This window comes from Pituophis catenifer, unplaced genomic scaffold (assembly GCF_029215685.1).
Source record: "Pituophis catenifer annectens isolate HBS135680 unplaced genomic scaffold, rPitCat1.0.hap2 SCAF_3, whole genome shotgun sequence".
Classification (NCBI taxonomy): Eukaryota; Metazoa; Chordata; class Lepidosauria; order Squamata; family Colubridae; genus Pituophis; species Pituophis catenifer.
The window spans coordinates 161,647,579-161,660,259 of NW_027256883.1; the positions used below are offsets into that span (position 1 = coordinate 161,647,579).

The 12,681-nt window shown below is 36.1% G+C and overlaps 1 protein-coding gene across 2 annotated transcripts in view; it reads right to left on the minus strand.

Annotated features, from left to right (window-relative positions):
• Positions 1–587: 587 nt before the first annotated feature.
• The window catches only part of CFAP57 (cilia and flagella associated protein 57), a 28,134-nt gene continuing 16,040 nt past the window's right edge, over positions 588–12,681 (minus strand). Inside the window, exons 12-22 of one of the 2 annotated variants that reach the window (XM_070939638.1) lie at positions 11,587–11,742; positions 11,360–11,453; positions 10,467–10,657; positions 9,324–9,497; positions 7,838–7,996; positions 7,372–7,515; positions 6,788–6,904; positions 5,754–5,888; positions 5,178–5,321; positions 4,613–4,745; positions 588–799 (exon numbers count right to left, since the gene is read on the minus strand). In XM_070939638.1, the coding sequence (XP_070795739.1) occupies positions 588–799; positions 4,613–4,745; positions 5,178–5,321; positions 5,754–5,888; positions 6,788–6,904; positions 7,372–7,515; positions 7,838–7,996; positions 9,324–9,497; positions 10,467–10,657; positions 11,360–11,453; positions 11,587–11,742 (1,659 nt within the window). Of the gene's footprint in view, positions 800–4,603; positions 4,746–5,177; positions 5,322–5,753; positions 5,889–6,787; positions 6,905–7,371; positions 7,516–7,837; positions 7,997–9,323; positions 9,498–10,466; positions 10,658–11,359; positions 11,454–11,586; positions 11,743–12,681 lie in introns of both variants that reach the window. The other variant, XM_070939639.1, reaches the window with a different exon arrangement.

Below are 12,681 nucleotides of genomic sequence, written 5' to 3' on the forward strand. Positions count from 1 at the left end.
ATTCAAAGTGGTCTCATCAATGTTATTATTCAAGTATTCCTTAGTATCTGGGTCAATGGGAAATTTATTACGTACATAGAAGAAGCTAAAGGAAGTATAACCTTAAAATAGGGACTGTGTTAGCGAACAAAAATGGCAAGAAAGAAGGAGGGAAGGGGAAAGAGTTCTATGAGAGTGAAATAAAATTGTTCTGGACAAATAACAAACAGTAACATTGAAAGTTTACATCCCTTAGCCTGTTTCCAATAATGCCACACACAAGGTTTCTTTATCTCCAATGGATTCTGCTTTAAGTTGAAGCCAGGTGACCAATTTCCTTCCTAAAGCTCTGTGTATGCTCTCACTTGATTTTCCAGTCCTAAGACTTGAAACATACCAACAGGAGGCAGGCAAATCCAGACTAGCTTGTTTACTGTTTCTTTAGCATTCTGTCGCAAACAAAAAACTAGACATGCTAAAAAAAAAAAAAAGAACAGGAAAAAGCCATCCTCCAATCACACTTGGACAAGATTACAAGTGCAGAGAGCTACATTTAGGTAATGTTTAGAAATGCAGAGAGCTGCAGCATGGAGTTCTTTCTAGCCAGGTCAATGTGATTGTATGTCCCTAGTTTTGTCCATTTCCAGACTGGGGAGTTTTCCACTTGACAAAGGCCGGAGGGCAAGGGCTTTCTCTTGCCCCTGTGTTTGCTCTCGAAGGCCCTTGATTTCCAGTCGCTGCATTTGAATTATTCTCTCAGTTTCCTCTTCAAGATTCAAACGCAGAATGCCTGGACTTAGCTGCCGATCTGGGGAGGAACCTAGATGAAAAAAGAAGTCAAAAGTCAATAAAAGTCATAAACAACTGCTTTGCTTTGTTTTGTTTTTTTGTTTTTTTTTTGTCAGAAGTCAAGAAAGGTGGTAACAGTATTTAGAAACTCAAGAGAAAATAGTGAAAAATACAGATGCTGCCATATATGAAATGATACAAGAAAAGGTGTGCTTACATTAGCTAATAAATTGTATTGATTGGTTATTAACTAATTTTTCATTTTTGGCATCTGGAATACTTGTACTTGTTGCATTCCAAAATATACCTTTATATATTCTGTAGCAGGGATGTCAAACTCAAGGCCCGGGGCCCAGATCTGGCCTACAGAGTGCTTAGGTCTGGCCTGTGAGCCAGCCCTAGAAACAGCAAAGGACCGGCTCGCAGTGCCTCTGCCAGTGAAAACAGAGCTCGGGAGGGCTGCGTGTGGCCTCCTCGAGCTCCGTTTTCACTGGCAGAGGGCAGCAGGAGGCCATCGTGCCTGAAAACAGAGCTCAGGAGCCCATTTTCACTGACAGAATGCTTAGGCCACCACAGACGCCCCCAACATGAGTGACGTCAAACTGGCCACGCCCACCCCAGCCCCCAAGGTCAGACACAAGCCTGATGCGGCCCTCAATGAAATAGTTTGACACCCCTGTTCTATAGCATTAAGGTTCCAACATAACTGGCTCTGGGAGTGCTTCCAACTAGTAAAAATGTTAAATGATATCACATTATGATGTCTAATCCCTAGTGCCGCGTAACGGGGTGAGCTCCTGTTACTTGTCCCAGCTTCTGCCAACCTAGCAGTTCGAAAGCACATAAAAAATGCAAGTAGAAAAATTGGGACCACCTTTGGTGGGAAGGTAACAGCATTCCATGCGCCTTTGGTGTTTAATCATGCCAGCCACATGAGCACGGCTTTGAAATGGAGATGAGCACTGCTCTCTAGAGTTGGGAACGACTAGCACATATGTGCGAAGGGAACCTTTACCTTTACTTTATAATGCCTAAACACACTAGAAATGCATAGTTGCTGAAAGACCTTAGAGCTGTGGACTGCTGGGTGACCCATGATTAATAAATCCTTTTGGATAACTTAAAATGAAAGAAGAGTCTAGTCTACTAAACGTCATGTTTTTACAGAACATGACAAATTGTCCTTCATGGATAAGAGCTAATTTCAGATACTTTTCTGTTGAAGTTGTAACTATAAAGGAAATTATTTTTCAACCAAAAATATCAAACTGTTTAAACAATTTTCAAGGGCACATCTTACTTAACGATGCAATTTAAGTAGTCATGGTAAAAATGATACTCTGGATAACAAAAAGGTTGAAGTTGAGCGCCCTCACTTTCTGCCACAAGGGGCATTCTCTTCTTGATTTATGCAAGATGTCATATCACATATCCTGAGGGGAGAAAACTAATGAAGGAGATATGAGGATAACAAAATTAGCCTACTGGCAGTAGCTTTTGTCCTTCATCTACATTGCCCTGACTACTTGACATAGCATCTGTTTTGAGGGCCCTGAAGGAATTCACTGGCATAATTTAAATAACTGGATTCCTTCACTTGGGAAGTCAGAGAAACATGTGACTGTTTTGAAATAGTAATGAGAGAATTACAAAAAAAGTGAGAGTAGGAAAGTAACTAAGGTCATTTGAAACCCTAAGGTCTTTTCCAATAGAACATAATGTTGCTGTTCTCTTAGACATGAGTCAGTGTATGTAGTAAACTGTTTGATTCTTGCCAAGACAGAGAGATCGGCCCTGAAGTGGTATCTAAGGTATGGCATTCATACACAAACCTTTTTTATCCTATTGGAAACTGTAGCTCCATAAATGAAAGCAACATAGAAATTGTATTGCAATGTGCAGAGAGAAAATGACTTGATTTTTAAAACTCCAAATATAGGCATGCCTAAACTGTTTGAAAAGATACCTACGGTATGTAGAATTTCCTATTAATAGTAGTAGTTGTTATTATTGTTGCTGTTATTTTTATTTGAGAACTTTTAGTAACTTCTGTTACTCCAATTTCAAGGAAAAAAAAGAAAGAGATAATTCTTCCTTCAATAAATGGACATGACTCAGAAGTACTGCTAAGAGTCATCTTATCTTGATTCTTGTCAGAGCCTCCTTTGAAGCTGCAGTAAGTATTTAATAGCATAACCAAACTTTCATGGGAGAACTGAAAGAGCGGGATCTGCTAAAAGGAAAAATACTTTTAATGGAGAGTCCAGGAGCTCTCATCCCTCCACTGGAGACAGAGAAATTCTTAGCAAGCTATTAAACTCAGGGGATCCAGGGAAAACATTAATGTGTACTAAGATTCTAGACAGGTTCTATACTGGAAGAAAAAGGAAACAGCTTTCTTTAATCTACAGCTATTTGAGTTGAAAGGCTCCATTAATTGCTTATTATCACCATCTGGTGGCCAATAAGTTAGATAGTACAAACTAAAAAGCCACTGAAACAGATGAGTATCCTCTGTCACCCATGAAGATGCAATTCTCTTTTTACCATATACCCACTGTAATTTTAATTCTGTTGTTTCTTTCGCCTGTCCTTCCTATGACTAAATGGAGTTTTGCCTTGTATTGCTTGGCTTTGCAGCTCAGCCACCATTGAAACAATGGGCATGACTGTTTGTTCACTCTCATATATGTGGTTTAATGGGAAAAAAATCCTTACAAAAAGAGTTGAATTATAATAATATTGGCATACACAAATAGGAAATAGTTGAATCTTTGATTCTTAGTCATTTTGTGTTTATCATATTTACATTTTGTTTCTCCAAGAAACCAGGTAAGTCATACGCTGCATTTTCCTTATTTAAACCTTAGACCAAACCTTGGTTGGGCTGAATGATAATGGTTGGCTTAAACTTCATAAGCAGAGACTTTATTCCATCTCCTTGCTTGTTAGTCAGACCATCTACAGGAAAGTCCATAGCAATAGAAACTGGCTTCAAAATGGTAGGTCTAGTAATCAAAGCCCTGTTCCTCTTTAAAACATGTTACCCACAATATACCCAGATGAAGCAGGACGGTTCCACATACAACTTTGAAACCACTCCTTTTGGTGGTTAGAATGCTCATATATATTTAATCAATGAATTAATGTGTATATGTTTAACCTGAGTCCTATCTACATAAAATTGTTACAAAGAATAATGCCAGGAGATTTACATTAGAGATTGAAACTAATTTTTCTTTCAGCAATTCAAAAATATCCAGTTGATAGCATTAATGAACAACTATCCAGGACAAAGATGCATTTTTTTTATTAGATTACGGTAGATTTTTTTTAAAAAAAATTGATTTATATGCCGCCCTTCTCTGGAGACTCAGGATGGCTTACAATGCGTTAAGCAACAGCCTTCATACTTTTGTATATTTATACAAAGTCAGCTTATTGCCCCCACAAACTGGTTCCTCATTTCACCTACCTTTGAAAGGATGGAAGGCTGAGTCAACCTTGAGCCTGGTGAGATTCGAACTTACAGTAATTGCAGATTTTGCAGCAGATATACCTAATCTTTCTCCTCCGATGTTCTCCACAACAACAACCCGGTGGGGTGGGGTGGGCTTAGAGTGAAGAGAGTGGCCCAAAGTCACTCAACTGACTTTCATGCCTAAGGTGGGACTAGAACTCAATCTCCAAGTTTTTAGACCAGGACCTTAACCACTATACCAAACTGGTTCTTATTACCTATTTCATGCTTCAGAGCCTCTAGTGAAAAGCAGCAAAAAAAAGATAGAATATTACTTGCTGTGAAAAAGTAGAAGGAAGTGATAGTTAAAAAAACAGGAATCACCTGATGGTTGTGCTCCCGATTTCTTGTGCTTCTTAAGCAGGCTCAGAGTTGACGTGAGGTCATGGACTTGTATACGAGTGACCTTCAGTTCTCTCCGCAAATCATTGATTTCCTTAATAAGACTTACATTTTCCTATAGATTCAAGAACAACACAGTTTAAACTAGTACAGTGAACATGATCTTCGCTTACTTACTTACTGGACTTATAGGGCCATCTAACTCATATAATGGTTCTAGGGTGGCTTACATTAATCCATAAAAACATAGCTAAAGTATATGCAAAATATCAAGCCTTAAACTTGATATACAATGGAGCATAGATCCATTTCACATCTGCCAGCCTGCCGAAAATATCATTTTCTGCAACCAAATTTCAATGTATTCGTCTCCCTCCCTTCCAGTTACTTTTCATATTAATATATTTGGATATCATCATGAGACTCAAATATATCTTCTGGGTTTGGAAATAATTAATCTCTGTTTTGAGTTTGTATACGGAACACATTGAAATTTCCCTCAGTTGAAAAAAAACCTGCACTCCCCTTTTTAAATCTGAGTTCGTACCTGCATAATGCGCACATAATCTGCACGATGGATCTCACTTTCTTTTACCACTTTCTTTTTCAGTGTTGCTAGATTGTGTTCAAGATGCTCTCGCTGCCGTGTATACTCTTGATGCAAGTCTGAATCAACCCCAACAATTTCCACCTGAAGAAACAAGAGCTCAAACAAGTTTGTGTTTAACTGCAAATGGGGGGTGGGCGGGGGGGCGGGGTATGATTTTCAATTATTAGGGATGTAAAAGAGATCTGCTGTACATAACTGAACAGCAGGTCTGCTAGACTCCGCACACAGTGCAATTTTGGCTTCCACTGGGGAAATGTATATGACAATAAAATAATTTATATCAAAGATGCAAGCATTAAAAAAAATCAGTCAAAAAATTTATGTAAATAACCTAATACATCAGGAGAAATTGCATACAGCTTCTCTGTCAGTGTATTGAGGAGGAAATACCAAATACAGTAAAAATATGTCTGTATGCATGTTTTTTTTAAAAAAAACAGATTTTAAAAATATACTAATTTATTAAGAGGAGTAAATTGGACCAGATTTATATTGATGTACATCCTTACTCACCCTATCTGCCTTCTGTACATACTTCTCATAGATATCTCTAATGGACTCCTTTAGTTTCTTAGGCTCCTGGATGAGGCCTACACAGTTGTGAATATCTGTTTTAAATCTCTTGACAAGTGCTTCCATATCTCGTTCCTGCAACCAAAAACCAAAAATTTAAGGCAATATGCAGAATGCTGCTCCCTTTGATACATTTCCTTGTTGTGACCCAAATAAAGGCATACATGTTTTTTGTAAAATTTGTATCAACCAAATGGCACCCAGTCAAAAGGAACATGGTAGATAACTAAATAAATATTTCAGTATATCACTTTGAATTGATTAATCCTTGGACCAATTCAAATAACCTTCCATCATTTAAAAAATCATCCCAGATGGCTTAATAATGATAAATAAATATGCAAACAATGTTTATGAAAAGTATAATATGGACAAAATATGAAAATGTGGGAACTGGTTGTTTTTAAATTGTGATAATTGTTCCTCATGCAAAGGTACATATATAAGTCACCTATTCAATTGTTCATATTAGGGAACCAAAATTGATTTAACATTACTTCGTACTCATTAGAAAAAAAATGCAACTATAACAGAACAGTAAAGAAAGAAGGAAATTTCAAAATTCATTCACTCTTTGTATGGTGTTCAAACAAAGAATAATAATGGCCTGTACTGATAACTTGTACAGTCTTAAAAAAAAATCTGAAGGCTATTTTGTTACCTAAAATGCATTTTTGCTTCATCACACAATAGAATAAAATAAATAATGTACTTAATGAAAATGATAAATTTAGGACAAAGAAACACCCAAATGGTAAGAAATTCTGCAATCTTATACTGCCAAGATTTAATAGTGATACGTCCGTAATACTGTAGGCACATGTAGATGATATCTCAGATTTACCTCTCCTGGGAAAATAAGATGCAAACATTTCATACTAACTGTAGTTTTCAGGAAGCAATTCTTGAATCTCCATCATTTCCAGTCCTTGGTGTGATTCAATGAACACTCTCTTTACTCTTAATATACTCACTTTCTGCATCTCTTTGTGCATCTCACGATCTGTAGCTCTCAGCTTTAGGCGCAGTTCAGCTATATTAAGTTCCAATTGTGTGTTCTGTTTATGGAAATGTTCCAGCTCTCCCTCCATCTGAAGAGATAAGATGAGAAGCAATAAAAGATTACACAAAGTCTGATATCTGATATGGAGTGCTTTCAGACAGAGATCTCTTAATACTATTAATCTAAAGCTATTGAGCAATAGCATCATATATCTATATTAATATACAATGTGCGTATATACACACACACGTACACAGAGCCCATAAACAATTTATAAATTACATTAAATGATTGAATGGGTTGCCATTTTCTTCTCCATTTGTTTTTACACATATTGAATCTCTGGGTCAATAAGAATAAGTAGTACTGGAGGTAATAAAATGATGCTTTTGATCTTCCTTTTGGCTTTTTCCTTCCTTCTTCATAACATATTTTATGGAAAGATAGAAATGGGAGAAAACAAAAAACGAACCATCCTGGAAAAGTAAAAACAAAAAAAGCATGGCAATGCTTGTCCAAAAGAGCAGCAAGTGGGTTGCATTGTTTATTTCTCACCTCCTGGATCTGTTCCTTCATGGCTTTGATATCATTCTCACGTGGCTCTATTTGTTTCTTCAGCTCCTTAATTTTGTAATCTAATACAAATTTGAATTTCTCCAGTTCCTGATTTTTCTTTTTTAGATCATAAATTCGTTTTTCCTAAATCAGGCAAAGCAGGAAAAAAGGTAGTTAAGAAGCAGTAAGGACATTTTAGATTTCCATCAGATAAAAGCAATCTATTGTGATTTGAACAAGGACATTGTAGGAGAAAGGTGCTACCAAATCAGGAATATTAGAGAAACTATAAAGAACTCAGAGCAACGCCCCTTAGAATGGGATGAGTTGATCCTGAACAAAACTTTTCTTCAATTTGAGAACTAATTCTGTATGAGGACTACTGAGGATTTTATGTGAGGATCAACATCGTAAAAAGATCTTGGGATGTGAAAGCAGTTCAGATAAAACTACCCAGTCAACTTACTTTATCTTGGATGGTCTCATCTCTTTCTTGAATCTCTCTCTTCAGCCCCATAATGTCCTTCTCTAAAGCCTTAATAATCCCTTGCAGCTTTTGCTGCTCCAACTTCATTGCTTCAATATCGCTGCATCGCTCCTCAATCTCTTTTTGGAGACTATTAAACTGTTGAAAAAATGTGTTATCTTTCAAGCTGAAAACAATGAGTCAGTGTTTCCTGCAGTATTGTAACAGCAACAAAAGAATCATTTGCAACAATCAATTAAAATTATGGCAAACTGCACATTTTCATATCCTTTTAGAAAGCTATTGCACTAAAAATCATACTGTCTGCAAAAACATTCTGAACGTACTTTCGGTGACCACATAAAAGATCTGAAATTTAAACAATCTTATAGAAATAATTTCTTTAAAATGTAAATTGTAATATTTTTTGAAAAGCTTATGAAGAAAAAACAAGACAAATAAGAAATTCAGGTTCTTCCTCCTGATAGTAAATCCAGATTTAAAATAGATCTTTGTGGTATGCTAACTTGGCATTCCCATTTGAGTCTTAAATTCAGGGAAAGGTTTGGGATACATTGATTTATCTGTAAATATTTTTCTAGAGATGGATAGAATGTAAAGGTCTATATTCTGCTGTAGATTTTTCCTGATGGCAATCTCCTAAGAGATTTAACTTCTGGAGAACAGGAGGATTCCAGTTTATCTTAATGGTTTGTAAAAATCTAATATGTAATAGAAGACTTGGGGAGAAAAGCAATCTGTAATATGTCATCAAAATACTAACAATACCCATTTTACTTTTCATTTTACTTCCTCAGGGAATACATCAACCTGGCTGAATGAGAGCTACAAAATTTAGATTTAAGATAAGACATTTATTTATTTATTTGTTTGTTTATTGGTTCAATTTATATGCTGCCCTTCTCCGGAGACTCAGGGCAGCTTATAATGTGTTAAGCAATAGCCTTCATACTTTTGTATATACCTAGGGCTTAGGTATATACACCCCTAAGCGGTGTTCTTTTTTATACAAAGTCAGCTTATTGCCCCCACAATCCGGGTCCTCATTTTACCTACCTCGGAAGGATGGGAGGCTGAGTCAACCTTGAGCCTGGTGAGATTTGAACTCGCAGTAATTGCAGGCAGCTGGCAGCTAAGTGCTACTTAACAGCACTTTAGTCTGCTGCACCACCAAGGCTCTGTAAGACATGGGTAGTAATCAGCCTAATAACTATTACTGTGATTTTTGCTGATTCTTCTTTCAGTAAGTTTTTATTATAAATATTTTAACAGGTGCTTGGATCTTAAAAGTTATGGTGTTGTTGTAAATATGTTTTTTTATTTAGTCTTAAATAATTTATTCATGTGGTATACTAATATCTTGATTGCCAAGTTAGCAGAGAAAACCATGTGCTTGCTATTGATTTTAAATACACACAAATACAATGCTCAAAAAAGCACAAAAAACAGAAAACACTGGGCAGACCTTCTTTCTCATGATTCCTGTTTCCCCCTTTAATCGTAGATTGGATTCCCTTTCTTCTCGAAGCCGTCTCTCATATTTAATTTTTATATCCTGAATTTCTCTATCCTCATCTTCTTCAATCTGCTTCTTAGTTTCCTCAAATTCCCTAAGTTGCTGTCTAGAATCATCTTGAGCCTGTTAGGCGAATAAAAAGAATAAAAGTAAAAGTAAGTGACGGGAAGAAAGAACCTAGGCAAAACTGCTTGGGGAAACAAATGAAATCTTAAGAGTGGCCTGGAAAAGGCAAAATCCTGAAAAATATAGGCTACAACAGGGGTGTCAAACTGGCAGCCCACAGGCTGGATGCATCACGTGCAGGCCACGCCCACCCCAGCTCCATGAAGGGGAAAAACGTCACAATACATCACATGACATTGCAAATTTGACACCGGTGGGCTACAGTATTCTGGGGATGCCAAAGCAGCAGCATGGTGTTATGGGACTGAAGGCCTTATTTGCTAGTGCCTTCTGATATAAAGCTCAATTACTATCACTAACCTTGGCAGTCATTAGACATGGAAATCTTGAATGACGTGGCAGTTCAGTATTAATTTTAGTAAGACTAAAACTGAACACTCTTTTAATGTGGTTCAGCCAATGCTTGTTAAGACATCTTTTCCTAGATATATGATTGGAAACACAACTGAAAATATTTAAATTAGCATTTTAAGTTGTGGAATTTGCTGGTTAGCATCCCTTCTCAGGAGCTGGAATGCTTACAAGCCACTGGTTTTAAAAAAGGAATATTTATAAAGGCAAAGCAGTATAAATCAGAACTTAATTGGAGGATATCTATTTGGAAGAACTGTTATAAATATATATTTATAAGAGTTTTATACCACTTCAATCAACCAAAACCATGCAGTTGACAATAAAAGCATACAGTACATAGTACATAAATAAAATAATGAAGTGATTTGGTAATGACTATAAATATTTCTATGTCTTGTATGCTTACTGCCTTTCTTTTATTCTCAAAATAATTCAAGAATGAAGTCATACAAAATTGTGCCAAGATTAGCTAGGAATACAGGACATTGAAAACTGTGTTGTACTTGCTTCAATTCTGCTTTAAAAAGCAAAAAAAAAAAAAAAAAGTTATACCTCTTCCAGTAAAGTTGCTTTTTCAAGCAACTTTGCCTCATAATATTCTGTCAGTTCCTCAAGTGCTTGGCTTTTGTTCTCTTCCATTTCATGAAGTTGTTTCTCATACTCTTCCTGCATTCTTTGAGATTTCATTTGCAGTTCTTGGTACTTTTCATATTCCAGCAGCAGCTTTTGGTTATTGCCAGATTCTAAACACCAGAGTAATTTTTAAAAATGCGGTTTAAAAATAGCACTATAAAGTGGTAAAGAATGTCCTGCCCTTTCCTGCCTACAAATTAGTAATGAAGGAGCATTTTTAGTACTGTATCCCGTATCTTTTAGAACCTGTCTTTGTAAAGTCCATATTCTTACATTTTGCACTATTTCTAAATCACTATTAGATTTGAACTCTATTTCTGGCAACTTTATGTCTACATAAAACTTTCATATTCAGTTTTTTTGTTTCTTTCAAGATAAAATCATAAATAAAAGCGGAAATCTCTTTTAATCCATTCCTTGTGCAGAAAATGAAGACAAGAGCGATATATTAGAGGATTCTTAGGTAAATGTTTAGGTGCTTCAAGCTAAATGGTTATTACAGAAACTGCATAAATCTTAACAATTAGGGCAGGGAAGAAGGACAAAATAAATATGAGTGATTTTCAGGAATAGATGCTTTGAAAATATTCTTGAAAAATCTCAGCTTGTTATGCATAAGCAGTGATCCCCTTCACTATCAGGAAAACCAAGAAAGTTATAAAAATAAATGAAAACTAAAATCAACTACAATTACTTGTTTGGCATGATAAAGTTTAAACCCGAAAAATGTGCATGTGCTACCTATACATAAAATTGTTATCTTTTGTTATAAAGACTGAAACTTTCATTCAGTTATATCAGATTCTCCTAACCTAAATCTTGCACCTCTCTTGACTGTTTCTCTATTAATTCTGATAGCTGCTCCTGGTGTTGTATTTCCTGTTTTTCTTTTTCTGTTTGCAGAACCTGAAATATAGATAGATAACATTTTCATCTGAAATTTATTGACAACTTTTAATTTATTTAATTGACTGCATTATTGGAAACAGAGTAATGCAATAATACAGAGAGAGATATGCAATTGATATTTGAGCCACACCTGGTTTTTAGTTTTCAACGATTCCATTTCCTGGATGAATTTCTCAGTTAATTCCTTTATTTTTTCATTATAATTCATATCCTTGAGACGAAGCTGATATTCATTTTCCATCTTTAGTTCCTCTACCCGTGTTTTTAGTTCTAGCATGACCTGAGTCTGCACGATAAGAAATTGTAAAATTGTTAGTAAAAGAAATCAATGTGTAAATATTTAAATTTATACATGGACATTAAAGTAATGATTGTGCATGTTATCTATCATAAGTATAACTGGTTTCCTATATTAATAGTGTGATCCTACTGTTACTTGTCGCTTGTGCCAACCTAGGAGTTCGAAAGCACGTAAAAACTGCAAGTAGAAAAATAGGGACCACCTTTGATGGGAAAATAACAGTGTTCTGTGCGCCTTTGGCATTTAGTCATGCTGGCCACATGACCACGGGAGATGTCTGGCTCTTCAGCTTTGAAACGGAGATGATTACTGCCCCCTAAAGTCGGGAACAACTAGCACATATGTGCAAGGGAAACCTTTACCTTTACTTTTACTAGTATATTGTTATCTTGAATGGTAAAAAAACTAGCAGTCCAGAAATATGCCACAAACTAGCACAGTAGTCATGAAGGCTTTGGAAAAGACATTCAGGTGCCAGGATGTGTTTAACAAAGGTTAAAATGTAGGCAGTGATTTTTCCTGTAACACTCAATGGAAATCAGACTTTGAAAAGCAGGCTAGAAACAGGATTCACACTTTTGAACTCCGGTGTTGGAGAAGACACTTGAAAATACCATGGAGTCAATCATCAAAGCAATCAACCCAGAATTCTCACTTGAGGTACAGATGATCAAGCTCAGATTATCCTAGTGTGGGCACATGCAAAGAACTAACTTTTGGAGAAATCTGTAATACTGGGAAAGGTGGAAAGAAAGAGAAAAAAAAAAGAATGACAAGTAGCAATGTGGATAGACTCAATTATAGTAGTATTGGCTGTAATGTTTGTAAATATGATAGACCAGATTTGGGACAGAGCTTCCTGAAGAAAATCTAAATGGTTATTAAGAGTTGATAACAACTTGATGGCTCATCATTATCACATTG